This window comes from Entelurus aequoreus, linkage group LG13 (assembly GCF_033978785.1).
Source record: "Entelurus aequoreus isolate RoL-2023_Sb linkage group LG13, RoL_Eaeq_v1.1, whole genome shotgun sequence".
Lineage (NCBI taxonomy): Eukaryota > Metazoa > Chordata > Actinopteri > Syngnathiformes > Syngnathidae > Entelurus > Entelurus aequoreus.
In genome coordinates this window covers 56,801,959-56,819,458 of record NC_084743.1, presented here as the reverse complement: position 1 = coordinate 56,819,458, position 17,500 = coordinate 56,801,959, and the positions used below count along the sequence as shown (strand labels likewise).

Sequence of the window (17,500 nt, the reverse complement as noted above, 5' to 3'; positions counted from 1 at the left end):
GTTACTGTGCATGTCTTTGATGTCAGCTATACTTTTGGTGACAGAGGATGGATTAAATATAAAAATCTCGGAATGAAGCGATTGTCTTGCTGTTGTTTCCCCCCATTCAACATGTACAGAAGTAGAGGTATTTACAGTATTATGTTTTGGAGTGTCATGTGTCGATGTAACAATAAAAGAAGGGACGCGGTTGTCGTCTCAACGAGCTGTTTTAGTCACGACATTACAGCTACTCAAAGTGCTAACTGCTAGCCTCAAACGCATACAGAGAATGATGAAACATGAAGACGTGCTGCAACTTATACATATCGCAACATAAATGGTACAGAACAGCTACATTTCAAAAAGAGAGGTGAAACAAAAGTAGTGAACAGAAGGGGGGGAAAAATTACTATATACTGTGATAACGTCAGACAAACAGAAATTACTGTTGTGTTTGTTGCTTTAAAACAAGACTTGCAAAAACAAAATGATGTTTTGGAATGCCATGTGTCGATGTAACAATAAAAGAAGGGATGCGGTTGTCGTCTCAACGAGCTGTTTTAGTCACGACATTACAGCTACTCCAAGTGCTAACTGCTAGCCTCAAACACATACAGACAATGATGAAATATGAAGACGTGCGGCAATTTATACATATAGCAACATAAATGGCACAGAACAGCTACATTTCAAAAAGAGAGGTGAAACAAAAGTAGTGAACAAAAGGGGGGGGAAATGACTATATATTGTGATAATGTCGGACAAGCAGAAATTACTGTTGTGTTAGTTGCTTTAAAACAAGACTAGCAAAAACAAAATGATGTTTTGGAATGCCATGTGTCGATGTAACAATAAAAGAAGGGATGCGGTTGTCGTCTCAACGAGTTGTTTTAGTCACGACATTACAGCTACTCCAAGTGCTAACTGCTAGCCTCAAACGCATACAGAGAATGATGAAACATGAAGACGTGCGGCAATTTATACATATCGCGACATAAATGGCACAGAACAGCTACATTTCAAAAAGAGAGGTGAAACAGAAGTAGTGAACAGAAGGGGGAAAAAAATTACTATATATTGTGATAACGTCAGACAAACAGAAATTACTGTTGTGTTTGTTGCTTTAAAATAAGACTTGCAAAAACAAAATGATGTTTTGGAATGCCATGTGTCGATGTAACAATAAAAGAAGGGATGCAGTTGTCGTCTCAACCAGCTGTTTTAGTCACGACATTACAGCTACTCCAAGTGCTAACTGATAGCCTCAAACACATACACAGTTAGATTTCAAAAAGAGAGGTAAAACAAAAGTAGTGAACAGAAGGAAAACATTTTAACTATATACCGCGATAACATTGGACAAGCAGAAATGCACAAAGCCATGTTTGTTTACAGTGGAAGTCGACTGCTTCTTCAGCACAAGCAGTGAGCAATAACATAATTTTCCGTTCATGTTATGTTCTGCGCATGTCAAAGTAAAGTATTCCGATTTAAGGTGTGATACATGAACATGCACGTCATAATCCGATCTTTTTTTTCAGGGTCACATTCTAATCCGAATGATGATCAGATTAATAAATACATTTGGGTCCATGTTCACCTGGCTAAAGAGTGCATTGTTCCAAAGGATTGATGGTGGACATGGTGGATTTGCTTAGTTCATTCCTGTGTGGGGCTGGTGAACGGCAATGACGGCGTTCCCCTCTCGGCCGCCACCTCAGGCAGGGAAACGTACCACTTCAACAAGATCACTGGGCTCGCTGGGGATCGTGAGAGTTGGTCACATGTCGGCCTGACGCAACAAGAGCCAACTAAATCTACCCTGGAGACATGTTGAAGCGGACAACAACATGTTTTCTACAGCCTAACACTTGAGGCGTGAGGAGTAATAGTTCTTCTTGTTGCACAGGGGTCTCAGTTGATTGTAGCTTACGACGAGCACGAGGTCAACAACACCTTCAAATTCGGTGTGATCTACCAAAAATTCGGACAGGTAAGCGTTTTGCACAAACCAGCGCAGCGTTATTTGACCTTGTTTATAAAGTGAAGTGTCACTGATACTCCTCTTCTCCCTGCAGACGTCAGAGGAAGAGTTGTTTGGGAACAGCCAAGAGACTCCAGCTTTCAAGGAGTTTCTCAGTATACTCGGTGACAACATCGAACTTCATGACTTTAAAGGGTGAGATGCGATAGAAAGCACTTGAATTAAATGCGGAGAAAGTTGGAAAATAGAGAGACCGTATAAAACTCAAATACCACTTTAAAGAAGTAACGAATGAGTGAAGATTAAAAGAAATTGAGAGAGTGGTCCGGCGAAGCAAACTTTATTGGACATAAACAACAAAGTTCTCGTTTGACCTTCATGTTCAAATCCTACAAGAACGTGGACCTTGAATAAGTACAGTAGTCAGAGCATTGCAATAATTCTCAGTTTTCATAAGCCTCAATTTTAGGGGAGTATTTTTTAATACATTTAAATGGTCACTTGGTCCCTATGCTTTTTTTCATGAGGTACGGCTGCAAAATAGAGCCAAATAAAGTTGTAAGATACAGTTACAGTCCTACTAAAGTCAACCAGATCATTAAGGCCTGATGTACTAAATATACTATAAGAATGGGACCCATTACCTCCCTGCTTGGCACTCAGCATCAAGGGTTGGAATTGGGGGTTAAATCACCAAAATGATTCCCGGGCGCGGCGCCGCTGCTGCCCACTGCTCCCCAAGGGGATGGGTCAAATGCAGAGGACAAATTTCACCACACCTAGTGTGTGTGTGACAATCATTGGTACTTTAACTTTAACTTAACTTTTAAACATATTAAACACGTGCAAGCATGATGGATGCAAATATAAACATTTAACGCCTGCTAAGTGATTAATCAAACCCGGAAGTGTTTTGCTGAGGCTGTTTTGTGTCTATATTTAGATGGTTTGGAAGGTATGTTCAAACAGTTCCGCACAAATTGTTGTGAGAAGGAGGTAATCGTGCTGCAAAGACGGACAACGGAGAGAGAATACTCCATCCGCATGTTTGACCAGTAAGAACTAGAAGTTTTAAACACATCGTCAATCCAGCGATGCAATTTTACAGCTGCTGGATGACTCAAGGGGGCAGATTTGGAGCCAGGAGACACTGAAACAAACTAAATAGATTAATTTAGGTGTCTGCTGTTGTTGTTTTTTAATGCTGTTCGTTTTATAATATAAAATAAACAACTTCTTGCAACATGCGTTTTCTTGCAACTGGATCATTCCATTGCATTTATCCCAAAGTGCATCGTCAGCGAGCTAAAAGGTTGGTTCCGTTGTCCAAAAAGGTGTTGTATAAGTAATTATAGTCGTCAGTTGCATGTTCCACAACATAAGAAAACACTACAGGTTAGACCATGATGCCATTTATGCGCAATAGCAGATGGTAGTATATGTGATTTAAGGATGGCATTCTGCACCATTTTTACATGTGTAAATCAATTTCACAAGCGGCCTTAGGAGATCACCCACAACACACCTACTAACAATACTTTTTTTAGTTTACAAATTGTATTTAGCATGTGATATTTGGGATCTTCGTAGACGAGGCCCACAGTATCCGTGTTTCCAGAGTGTTACTGAACGCAGCACACTGCTATGTAAGTTTAACAAAACATCCATCCATCCATCCATCCATTTTCTACCGCTTGTCCCTTTTTGGCGTGGCGGGGGGCGCTGGAGCCTATCTCAGCTGCATCCGGGCGGAAGGCGGGGTACACCCTAGACAAGTCGCCACCTCATCACAGGGCCAACACAGATAGACAGACAACATTCACACTCACATTCACACACTTGGGCCAATTTAGTGTTGCCAATCAACCTATCCCCAGGTGCATGTCTTTGGACATGCACCTGGGGACAAAACAATCAATGGTAATATAGCTGTTGTGCATTCACAGTTTGAAATCACAGAACTCATTAACTTTAACAGCCAGAACGCTACAATTATTAACAATTAATAAAATAGACTACTTTAACTTTTGTTTGGTAATCTTCTTGGCAGTGTCGACAACGCTGTAGCTACTTCCTGAATGTTTCAAACCATATATCGCTTGTCCATAACTTTCTTTGGACTCACATCGAGCAAGAAAAACTAGAAAAATGATGTTGTAAAAAGGCTAAAAACTTTTACAAGGGCACACAATGTAGCACTTAGCACAGTGGCTATCAAATAAGCAGCATAGTTTAATAAGCCCGCCCACAATGGATGTGCTCCCGGGCACAAAATAGCCGTGCTGCAAGGCACACAATGGGTCATCGTAAATCGAAGTTCCACTTTACTTTGGTCATGCTGTGTACAGGAATTAAACTAATTTTGCTTTAGCAACCAAGCTGAAAATGATGATGACCGACATGCCCTTTTTGTGTCATTGCAGATTTCGCGGAGGGCTAGATGTGTCCCACGGACAGACAGGGACAGAATCTGTATACACGGTTTTCAGACAGAGAGAGATCATGTTCCACGTGTCAACCAAGCTCCCTTTCACCGATGGGGACATCCAGCAGGTTGTTGGCTCTGGTCTTGACCTTGTTATTCTTACCGCATCACCTCCGCACATCAATCTGTGTGAGAAGCAATATGCTCTCCTCTGCCCTCTCAGCTTCAGAGGAAAAGGCACATAGGAAATGACATTGTGGCAGCAGTTTTCCAGGAAGAACCAACGCCTTTTGTTCCTGACATAATTGCATCCAACTTTCTGCACGCTTATGTGCTAATCCAAGCTGAGAACCCGTGTACAGAAAACACAATATACAAGGTTAATAGTACTGTCTTCTCACGTTTCTGTCTTGATTTGTGTCTCCGTTAGTGTGTGATTAGATGTCCTTTTATCTCAACAGGTATCTGTCACTGCGAGGGAGGATGTCCCTCCTTTTGGACCCCTTCTCCCGAACCCAGCTGTCTTCAAAAAGGTGAGATAAAGGTCAATACAAACTAGTGTTAGTAACGATACCAATGTTTTGGTACCGGTACTAAAATTATTTTGATACTTTTCGGTACTTTTCGGTACTTTTCTAAATAAAGGGTACCACAAAAAATGGCATTATTGGCTTTATTTTAACAAAAAAATCTTAGACAGAATCGGGTCAGGGTCCAGTGGCATGGAGTCCAAGACGACTGGGGACCCTTTTCTGCTGCAGCCTTCTTCCTCCATCGCAGCCGTTGTGGTAGTTCTTAAATCTACCGTCTTCCGCCTGCTCCGCCATTGAGGTCTTCACCGTATCCCTGGCTAGGGGGCAGTCAGGTACTAGGCCTTTGCCAAGGGCCACCTAGGGTAACAGTAGTAAAGGGGTTAACCTCCTAGTGCCCCAAGACCCCATAGAGGAGCCTCCACTGCCGGATGCACTTTAACGTCATGCCCAGGACACAAGCCTGATACCAAATAGTTACAGGATCATACATTGGTCATATTCAAAGTCCTCATGTGTCCAGGGACATATTTTCTGAGTTTATAAACATAATATACATTTTAAAAAAACAAAAGAAGATGTTGTGATTCCAAAAAATATTGATGTAATCATAGTAGTATCGACTAGATACGTTACTGTACTTGGTATCATTACAGTGGATGTCAGGTGTAGATCCACCAATGGCGTTTGTTTACATTTTGACGCCGGTGAGCTACGGTGTGTAGTGAAGCATGTTTAGCTATTCCTCGTCCTGCAGGGATGATACTTGTAAGAAAAGTACTTCATTTGTCTCCATGGAGACCAGGATTAGTGATTTAGAAGTAGCTAAAACACTGCCGATGACAGATAGACCTTAGCCGCTAGCTAGCTAGCCATGACTTAAAGCACCTCTTCCTGAGGGCGTTTCAGTGTTATAACTTCACCTTTATTGTTAGTTTGTAAGCCAAAATGCGTCCATTCTCCCTTTTCTGTCTACACACTGTGTCTGCTTGTAAGTAAGTGATTGTGTGCTACCGAACATGCGATATAGTACCGAAAATGATTCATTAGTATCGCGGTACTGTACTAATACCGGTATACCGTACAGTATATATATTTTCAAGTATTTATTTATTTATATATATATATATATATATATATATATATATATATATATATATATATATATATATATATATATATATATATATATATATATATATATATATATTTATATATATATATATATATATATTTATATATATATATATATATATATTTATATATATATATATATATATATATATATATATTTATATATATATATATATATATATTTATATATATATATATATATATATATTTATATATATATATATATATATATATATATATATATATATATATATATATATATATATATATATATATATATATATATATATATATATATATAATCCGTTCATGAATGAGTATATCCGTTCGGCCACCGTGTTCAATGGAGAAGTCTGATCAACAAAATTGGCAGGCAGCATAACCCCTTCCCCTTCGAGCTGTCCTGGATGATCATTTTGGAACTTGCAAGCGTACTTCTTCTTCTTACTCGTCATCGCCATGACTGTCTCTTCTTCGTTCTTCTGCTTCGTCTCTGTTATGTTTTTGGACATTACTACTTGCCGTAGTTTTGAAGCAATGCATGATGGGAATCCGGATGTTGTGTGTCAGTGTATTAACGTGCCGGCTGGAATAAACAAAGGCTAAAAAATAGCTCCGTGCCTGCCTACTTTATGGGTTATAGATAAACCTATGGATAATGGAGACATATATAATAGTCTCCTTTTCAGGGAAGAGAGGACACTAAAGGCAGTGCCTTTAAGGCACGCCCCCAATATTGTTGTCCGGGTGGAAATCGGGAGAAATTCGGGAGAATGGTTGCCCCGAGGGATTTTCGGGAGGGGCACTGAAATTCGGGAGTCTCCTGGGAAAATCGGGAGGGTTGGCAAGTATGGTTTGCGTGCCTCTTTTTTAGGAACACTAACACCAAAAGTTGCAATGTCCGATAGAGTTCTAAAAACGTTATGACAGACCGCCCCAAATAAATGGAATGCAATTGTACAGTTTTCTACTGAATAGGACACCCAAATTCCAGCTGGCTGTAATCATCTCTTTAATGGCCTACTGAAATGCTATTTTCTTATTCAAACGGGGATAGCAGGTCCATTCTATGTGTCATACTTGATCATTTCGCGATATTGCTATATTTTTGCTGAAAGGATCTAGTAGAGAACATCGACGATAAAGTTCTCAACTTTTGGTCGCTGATAAAAAAGCCTTGCCTGTACCGGAAGTAGCGTGACGTCACAGGTTGTGGAGCGCCTCACATGTGCACATTGTTTACAATCATGGACGCCAGCAGCCAGAGCGATTCGGACCGAGAAAGCGACGATTACCCCATTAATTTGAACGAGGATGAAAGATTTGTGGATGAGGAAAGTGAGAGTGAAGGACTAGAGGGCAGTGGAAGCGATTCAGATAGGATGCTGTGAGAGGCGGGTGGGACCTGATATTCAGCTGGGAATGACTAAAACAGTAAATAAACACAAGACATATATATACTCTATTAGCCACAACACAACCAGGCTTATATTTAATATGCCACAAATTAATCCTGCATAACAAACACCTCCCCCCTCCCGTCCATATAACCCACCAATACAAATCAAACACCCGCACAACACACTCAATCCCACAGCCCAAAGTACCGTTCACCTCCGCAAAGTTCATACAGCACATATATTTCCCCAAAGTCCCCAAAGTTACGTACGTGACATGCACATAGCGGCACGCACGTACGGGCAAGCGATCAAATGTTTGGAAGCCGCAGCTGCGTACTCACGGTACCGCGTATCCAACTCAAAGTCCTCCTGGTAAGAGTTTCCTTTGTCCCAGTTCTCCACAGGCCAATGGTAAGGCTTGACTGTCATCTTTCGGGAATGTAAACAATGAAACACCGGCTACGTGTTTGTGTTGCTGCAGCCAGCCGCTAATACACCGCTTCCCACCTACAGCTTTCTTCTTTGCTGTCTCCATTGTTCATTAAACAAATTGCAAAAGATTCACCAACACAGATGTCCAGAATACTGTGGAATTTTGCGATGAAAACAGACGACTTAATAGCTGGCCACAATGGTGTCCCAAAATGTCCGCTACAATCCGTGACGTCACGCGCAAACGTCATCATACCGAGACGTTTTCAGCAGGATATTTCACGGGAAATTTAATATGCACTTTACTAATCTAACCCGGCCGTATTGGCATGTGTTGCAATGTTAAGATTTCATCATTGATATATGAACTATCAGACTGCGTGGTCGATAGTAGTGGGTTTCAGTAGGCCTTTAAGGTCCTTTTCGTGAGCTCAAGCATTGCCTGTGTCTTGAAAACTGTTTTTTTTACTGTTCATGCATCAGGCGGCGCTATTTCTAGCACCTTATTATGTACGATTCTCCAGCCCGCTTGTTAATTTGCCAAACACGCCCTCCCTTATCTTGGCTCTGGACACCGTCGTCTGTCCGAGTGTGGGCTGGCCACTCCGCTCGTTAGCGCGGTTGTCCGTGCTTGCCGCAACATGTTTTGCATTATGGTGATACCGCAGCAAATTACAATTCCTGCAACCCAATTTGCGCAGAACCACTTTTCTCACTTCTATCGGGCATCGGGCCATAATTATTTGGTGTAATGACTGCTGTCTTTCTTTACTCTCCAGGGCCCAGAGTTTCGGGACTTCCTGCTGACAAAGCTGATCAATGCAGAAAATGCTTGCTACAAATCTGACAAGTTTGCCAAACTAGAGGTGACACGTGCAGACACACTTTATTTACCAAGCTGGCCGTTATTGAATATGTGTATGTACATCTCGTATCAAGGGTCGAACGCGAGCTGCTCTGCTGGACAACCTGCACGATGAGCTCCACAGACAAAGTCAGGCCACTCTGGGTCTCAGCCAGGCGGAGGAGGAGGACAAGCTGGAGAACGGAGGACACGGGGGTCTACTGGAGTCATTTAAGGTGATCTTCTCCCACTGTGACTTTTATTTTGGCGCCGGAATTATGTTGTAGGACAAGTTGCTATTACAGGATGGGTGTTTTGTGCTGTGTAGGCCAAGTAAATGTCAACAACAAATCACACTTGGTAGCAAAGATGCTCAGGTAGGCCTGCTATGATGATGCTCTTTTGATACTAAGGCAGGGGTGTCAAACTCATTTTAGCCCAGGGGCCACAAAATAAAGACAACTTCAGATTGTTTTCTTTTTCTTACTTTGGCCAAAAATAGAACAATCACATTCTGAAAAGATTACAATACAAATATAGAAAAAAAATACCAGCAGCGGTAAAGTTTAGATCTATAAAGGAAAGAATGAATGTTTATAACTGAATACATTTACATATGCATAAAAATGTGTTTTCTTTTGTATTGTTTTTTTTTAATGAATAAAGTAACGTTTATGACAGCCTTTTTCCAAAACACAATATAGAATGTGCGATAAAATTGGATAAAATTACTATGGTATGAAAAGGGGTAGGATTAAATAAGCTCTGCTTCGTCCTACTCCTTTTCGGACGCGCTGTTATGAAACAACTGGAATTTTGTGATGCATTACATCATTGTATCGTATGCATGTTCGAAATAAACTGAAACTGAACTGAACTGAAGATATAACAGGATAATGCATACATTTATCAATTGTTATCAAAACGGTTACAAAAAAGTGGGACCCCAAAAATTTCCTGTAGGCACCCCATTTTTATGAGTTGATGGGAACCCAAAATTGGTGCGTGAAAAACAGCAGCAGGCGGCTGTGGCCTGCGGACCGGTTCTAATACTAATCAAATATCATCCCGGGGGCCATAGATAATTCATTCACGGGCCAGATCTGGCCCGAGGGCCTTGACTTTGACACCCCTGTACTAAGGGAACCAGAATACATCTCCCACATCGTTACATCATAACTTCCATCCAAAACCCGTCACATAAAGTCAGACAAGGCAACAGTTTTTCCATCCTCCGGTGTCCCAATAATCCACACTCTCAGTTTCCTGTTTCTAAACCGGCTGGTGTCACAACCATTGGGGTCTTCTCTTCAAGGTTCAACTTTACTGTTGCGATGCTTTCCTGCAACAAGTGCTTGTTTGATTCACTAAATGTTCCAGTGAGTATCGGGATTGTCTCTATGTCACCGAGCCCAACCAGTGTGGCTGTGCAAGTGTGTGCGTTGGTATACCCAGGGCCGCCCTCCCTATACGCAGATCATGCGTCGTGCCTATGTCTCTGTGATCCGTGGAGGGCCCCGTTTTGGGCGAATAAGCGCATGTAAAAAATCAATTAACGAATGACAGGGCGCTTCATATGAAATTTTAGCACAGACGTGTTCATAGCCAACCTGAGAAGAATATAAGCCCTCCCAAATTCCCTCATGGATACCTGTTGATTGCTGACTTTGTTTTGGATTAATATCCCGGTCGTCTCCATAGCAACCTGCTGTGTTATTGCGACAACACTATGCAGAACGCGGCACCAAGATTGGGGTGCAAGCGACGTCTTAGGCCAGGGGTCGGCAACCCAAAATATTGGACCAAAAATACAAAAAAAAAATCTGTCTGGAGCCGCAAAAAATGAAAAGTCTTATATAAGTCTTATAATAAAGGCAACACATGACGTAAGTGTCTATATTAGCTATATTAGCCTACTATCAAAATGACTGTGTCGCAGGCTGAACCAAATCTTCATTGACAGAAATGTTAAAATGTATAACATTAGAAACCATTAGTAAGTCAGCGGCTACTCAGAAGGTGAGATAACTCCTGGAAATTACTGGCTTTTAATGGTCAAAGGTATAGATGTGTGTGTCCAAGTTAAAGCAAACATCAGGCTGTCTTCTTTTAATAGATTTATTACAATCTTTGGCAAGTTAGGTAATGTTTGCTGTGGTCTGGAACAACATGGCACACAAACAACTATTATAAATGCAGCCAGTATTACATAGAGATAATGTGTCATGAGACATACAAAACTAAATTGTATACAAAGAGGATAAAAGTAAAGGATATTAAATGAGCTCAAATATACCGACAGATGAGGCATAAAGATGCAATATGTACATACAGCTAGCCTAAATAGCATGTTAGCATCGATTATCTTGCAGTCATGCACTGACCAAATATGCCTGATTAACACTCCACACAAGTCAATAACATCAACAAAGTTCACCTTTGTGCATTCATGCACAGTAAAAAACCTGCATAGACCCTGTCTTTGACTGCAAATTCCCGGACCAAACATATGGTACAATACAATCGGCAAGATAAGATGGTTCTAAACCGTTTAACATTTTGTACGTAAGTAATAAAACCTTAAAATCACATCTGAAGTGTACCGAGAGCCAGTGCAGGTGGGCCAGTATAGGCGTGATATGATCCAACTTTAGTCTAGCATCCGCATTTTGTTCCAATTTGTCTTTTAACACTGGACATAGAGAGACTCGCAAATAATATGTTACAGTAATCAAAACAAAACGTAACGGCGTAATGAGAAATTAATTATAAATTAAAATAAAGTAAAACTCACCCTTACAGAGAGGCTTAAAATGTATAAAACGCTCAAACTAATAAGTATGGTTTTGTTTGAGCTCCAAATTGCATCACTTTTGCAGTATTTGATTGTAAATTCTCCATGTCACTGTTTATTTTCGTGTGTGTGTGTTTTTCATGTTTTTGTTTGACAAGCATCACTCTCCTTCACAGGCACTCTGGACAACCGCGTTGCGATTTTCAGAGACTTTTCCAGCGGCCGCTTTTCTCATTGCTTCACTGGCTATGGCAATTTGTCTTCAGCTGATGCTTGACTCAAAATGAATAAATATTTTTAATATGCTTCTGTTTGACTTTTGTGTCGTTAAAAACCTTTTTGATACATGAACATAATACCGTATTTTTCGGACTATAAGTCGCAGTTTTTTTTCATAGTTTGGCCGGGTGTGCTACTTGTACTCAGGAGCGACTTATGTGTGAAATTATTAACACATTTCCGTAAAATATTAAATAATATTATTTAGCTCATTCACGTAAGAGACTAGACGTATAAAATTTCATCGGATTTAGCGATTAGGAGTGACAGATTTTTTGGTAAATGTATAGCATGTTCTATATGTTATAGTTATTTGAATGACTCTTACCATAATATGTTACGTTAACATACCAGGCACGTTCTCAGTTGGTTGTTTATGCGTCATATAACGTACACTTATTCAGCCTGTTGTTCACTATTCTTAATTTATTTTAAATTGCCTTTCAAATGTCTATTCTTGGTGTTGGGTTTTATCAAATAAATTTCCCCCAAAAATGCGACTTATACTCCAGTGCGACTTATACATGTTTTTTTCCTTCTTTATTATGCATTTTCGGCCGGTGCGACTTATACTCCAGAGCGACTTATAGTCCAAAAAAATACGGTATATTCTACTGAAATTGGTTACAAATGATCCTGTTTTACGGTGGACCATTTTTTATCACCGAAAAATATAAATGTTTTACATATTTTTTGCAGTATTGCAACCAACTACAATAAATATCTAAAATGAACAATTCCCAACCACTGGGCCGCAGCAGGTGACGTGACCCAAAATATATGTAATTAATACAATAATGCATCAATTGGTTGCAAAACGTACACACTTAACCATTCAAACAGTATATATACTTTTTGTGACATTTTTCTAATATAAAAATATTTACCCAAACTGGATAAAGGTTGGGAAACACTGAAAATCATAAAACTGTGAATTTTGTGGGGAATACTGCCATCTTGTGGTCATTACTGGCTCATAAAATGTACCTGAAATCCATGTTGACCCAATTGGTCCAGTATATACTAGTAACCTGGCCGTCTTGTTCTTGTTTTTAGAGAGCCATGCGGGTGAGAAGTCACTCAATGGAGACAATGGTGGGGTCTCACCGCCTCAGGAGCCCCGGCGGTGGAGGCGGGGTCCCGGCTAGTTTAAGTGGCGGAGCAATGCCACAGAGCACCAGTGAATGCACAAAAAGCACCTACAATGTGAGCTTAGGGATGCATGGCAGCATGTTTGGCATTATTTCCTCAATTTGAAACCCTTTATCGTCAGCCTCCTGCGTTGTCGACCAAATCTTCGCTGAAGAGCCCCGTGAAAAGGCGATCGGGACTTTTCCCTCGTCTCCACTCCAGCATCGAGAGTCCGTCAGACAAATGCGCTCGCAGGTTGGTGATCTCCGCCCAAACACCCGCTGTCATTTTGTTGAATTACATCAAGCCTTAAATGTGTTCTTTTGCACAGTGATCAAAAGTCCACAGACACCTGCCCCTTGTCCCAAGAAGGGAGGTCAGAGACGTCGTCCAACCCCAGCTCACCTGAGATCTGTCCTAACAAAGAGAGGTGAGAGACGACTGATATTTTTCCGGCAAGATATAAACGAATGTATAGTCTGTCAATGGATATGCTTCCTTTTACAGGCCTTTCATGAAACTCAAGGACGGAGGGAACGGCCGACCGAACATCTCTCGATCGTCGTCGAGCACCAGCAGCTTCAGCAGCATTACAGGAGATACGGAAGCTTTGGAGGAATTAGAGACGGTGGGTTTCAGTACAGAATGTGGATAAACTGGCATGATGCAAGGCTTGTGGTGGTGACACAGGCTTTTTCTGTGTGGAGTGCAAATGTAATGATACATTTGTGTGTTTCCCAGCTAGGCTTTCGGTGATGTCCGACTTCAATGATCACCTCTCAAAATACCATACTTTGTCACCACATGACCATTGCTGGAGAAATACTATGCAGGAACACATTTACTGGCCATTGAACCACATCAACAGTGTACAAAACGGGTTATTTTCTGGCGCATTTAAAAATGTAATAAAACGCATCAGCAATTAAAACATATCTTATGTGGTACTGTCAAAATTAAAAATGCAAAAAATATATTTAAAGTGAAAATATTAAATATTTTAACTCACAATGTATAGCACCCATTCGACGCCGTATAAGTCAGAGGTATCCCTCGTTGTCGGCTTATTCGAGTGGAAATGGCGAGCATTTCCCCATTTCATCGCCAGAACAGCTGAGCTAGCTTTGGCCGACATCGTCTCACAAAGATGTAGTTTCTCTTTAAATATCCTTCTTGAAAATGGCCGTGCAAATATATACCTGCCACCTAATCAACGTTTTGTTCTCCTTCTCTGCTATTCCGGTCTGGCTACGGCGCAACACTTCCCGCTTCCAGCTAAATTGAAATGTGTGAATCAATCAATCAATCAGCTTTATTGTCCATTCTAACATGTACAAGACACATAAGAACTGAAATTACATTTTCGGCACAATCCCGCTAAGAGCAGACATACGTTACAGGGAGACAAGACGGGACCGCCAACGGATCAGCCTCACTTAGGCGCTCCTCAAAAAGGTGGGAAAAAGGTGACATTGGGGGGAGGGTGGAAGTAAAAAAAAATATCAGTCTGAGGCTGGACCCTCAGGAATGGTCCAGACTGAGTCCGAGGAAAAAAACCTCACATAGCATGGCACACATAAACAAGGTACATTTAATCACAACAAACTCGCAACAAAGTCATCCAACAGGACCTTGGAGGCCAGCAGCTGCTGTTAAGCGCTGCTCAGCCCCCACAACCCCGGAGGAATAAAGCAGTGGTGAAGGCGTTGATTGGGGAAGGGTATGTGCGTGCATGTATGCCCAATTAACTTGGGTGAGATGTTGGATTGTCTTTATGGGCCGAGGCCGGCCCCAAGAGTTCAAGAGTTCAAGAGTCCGACCCAGGTGCTTTTGAAGAAAAGGGAAAGGTCAAAAGCGTCCATCTTTGAGGAGTCCTCGGGGGAGTGTTTTCAAACAGCCTGTTCCTCAAGGCCATTCGAGGGAGTCAAATCGTAGATTAAGATGTTGTTTTTTTCTTCGAGCAGTCAAAACAATGACATTCCTGCTCTATATGCTGGCTCTGACAATTCCAATTTATTCTTTCTGTAACATCATCAAGATCGAATCTACCTTGCGATTCAAATCAGCAATCGCTCCAGTCTGTGATCCCACAGCACGACCCATTCCTTCCATTGCGTTGAACAGCCTGTTGGCCCCTTGAGTGGCTGCCATCGTCTTCCGAATTTGACGATACACCAGAGCAATGCCCAGCCCAATCAGCAAATGCCCTGCGATCACAGCTCCAAATAGGTAGATGTCTTCCACGTCCTCGATGGAAAGGACTGAGAGGCACATGATTCTCCAAGTATTCCAGGAATCTCTCACGTACCCCGCAGCAATGGTTCCATCAGGGCAGCCAGGCTCCCCCGAGCCTCTTTTCCTTGTCGAAAAGACTGTGTCAATTGCGTCGAGAGTCCAGTTGATCAAATTCATTTTGATGTTTAGATTTGAGGACAGCTCAAGAAAAGAGGCTTCAAAATAGTTCAAACAAGACAAAAACAAAGAGAGCAAGCAGGGAGGGAAGGAGGGAGCGGAGAGAGATGCGACCGCCCTCACCAGTGGCAAGACAGAAAATGGATGGATGAATGGATACTCACTTTGGAATGACAAGTGAGTATCCAATCACAGTCTCGTTAACATCAGGCTGCTGTCAACAACTTGTGATCTGATTGGCTATCGCAACTGTCTATCAACTCTGTGTTCTCAAATTCATCCGCTAACGGTCCCGATGAGTATCCAATCACAGGACGCGTAAATGTCACGTTCAACCTTAAGCCAGGTAGAAGGCCTTGCTGACAACAACTCGTGATCTGATTCGCTATCGCAATTGTCTATCAACTCTATGTCCCCGTTCACTTACAGTGCACGGACGCCCGCATAGTTGATTCTGAAGGCGTCTGGCAGATTTCGTACAGCATGGCAACATAAGCTAGATGAATTCTGATTAGATACAAACTAAAACTAAAAACAACAGCACTGGAAGGAGCACAATATGACATGAAGAGAATATGAATAATTTTATATATTTAGGTAAAGTAAATAAAAAAATTATTTTATCTTTAATTATGATCATGATTTTTGGTTATGTTAGGCCAGCAGAGAAGGCCTTGCTGGCCCTGACGGCACACCACTGGATAAACGATGATCTATATGCACAGCTCAGAGATGGCCTAAAAATCTAAAATAGATTTTTGAAAAAGAACATTTATTTAGAATTGTGATTAATAAGAATTGCTATTCGGATGTGAATAGTTTTTTTTTATATACCACCCCGAGTTGTACGGGTATATATACATGTATATATATACCATACACATATATTTATTTATTATATATATATATATATATATATATATATATATATATATATATATATATATATATATATATATATATATATATACACACACTACCGTTCAAAAGTTTGGGGTCACCCAAACAATTTTGTGGAATAGCCTTCATTTCTAAGAACAAGAATAGACTGTCGAGTTTCAGATGAAAGTTCTCTTTTTCTGGCCATTTTGAGCGTATAATTGACCCCACACAGAAACTCAATCTGCTCAAAGGAAGGTCAGTTTTGTAGCTTCTGTAACAAACTAAACTGTTTTCAGATGTGTGAAAATGATTGCACAAGGGTTTTCTAATCATCAATTAGCCTTCTGAGCCAATGAGCAAACACATTGTACCATTAGAACACTGGAGTGATAGTTGCTGGAAATGGGCCTCTATACACCTATGTAGATATTGCACCAAAAACCAGACATTTGCAGCTATAATAGTCATTTACCACATTAGCAATGTATAGAGTGTATTTCATTAAAGTTAAAACTAGTTTAAAGTTATCTTCATTGAAAAGTACAGTGCTTTTCCTTCAAAAATAAGGACATTTCAATGTGACCCCAAACTTTTGAACGGTAGTGTATATATATATATATATATATATATATATATATATATATATATATATATATATATATATATATATATATATATATATATCATATATATCATATATATATATATATATATATATATATATATATATATATATATATATATATATATATATATATATATATATATATATATATAATACGACGAGCAGGGAAACCTGCGAAACAGCTTGTAGGGAGGATATAGCATCTGTGTTTTTTCCTGACCTATATATATATATATATATATATATATATATATATATATTTATTTATTTTATTTTTTTTACATATATTTATCCATCCATCCATTTTCTACCGCTTATTCCCTTCGGGGTCGCGGGGGGCGCTGGAGCATATCTCAGCTACAATCGGGCGGAAGGCGGGGTACATTCTGGACAAGTCGCCACCTCATCGCAGGGCCAACACAGATAGACAGACCACATTCACACTCACATTCACACACTAGGGCCAATTTAGTGTTGCCAATCAACCTATCCCCAGGTGCATGTTTCTGGAGGTGGGAGGAAGCCGGAAATGTATTTATTTAGAATTAATTTATTTTTTCCACCGCATAATTGTTAGAATTCATTTATTTTACCACTGCATAATTGTATGTAAAAAGAAAAATGTCATCAGTCACTTATTTTGTAG

The 17,500-nt window shown here is 40.4% G+C and overlaps 1 protein-coding gene across 13 annotated transcripts in view; it reads left to right on the top strand.

The window, feature by feature from the left end:
- Positions 1 to 17,500, top strand: part of LOC133663536 (rap1 GTPase-activating protein 2-like) — a 250,355-nt gene that overhangs the window by 228,332 nt on the left and 4,523 nt on the right. For 12 of the 13 annotated variants that reach the window (XM_062068075.1, XM_062068074.1, XM_062068080.1 and 9 more), the window contains 11 exons: positions 1,892 to 1,975; positions 2,061 to 2,161; positions 4,390 to 4,519; positions 4,615 to 4,770; positions 4,853 to 4,924; positions 8,667 to 8,753; positions 8,827 to 8,967; positions 12,861 to 13,010; positions 13,078 to 13,190; positions 13,267 to 13,365; positions 13,443 to 13,563. In XM_062068075.1, coding sequence (XP_061924059.1) covers positions 1,892 to 1,975; positions 2,061 to 2,161; positions 4,390 to 4,519; positions 4,615 to 4,770; positions 4,853 to 4,924; positions 8,667 to 8,753; positions 8,827 to 8,967; positions 12,861 to 13,010; positions 13,078 to 13,190; positions 13,267 to 13,365; positions 13,443 to 13,563 — 1,254 coding nt within the window. The remainder of the gene's footprint in view (positions 1 to 1,891; positions 1,976 to 2,060; positions 2,162 to 4,389; positions 4,520 to 4,614; positions 4,771 to 4,852; positions 4,925 to 8,666; positions 8,754 to 8,826; positions 8,968 to 12,860; positions 13,011 to 13,077; positions 13,191 to 13,266; positions 13,366 to 13,442; positions 13,564 to 17,500) is intronic. The other variant, XM_062068073.1, reaches the window with a different exon arrangement.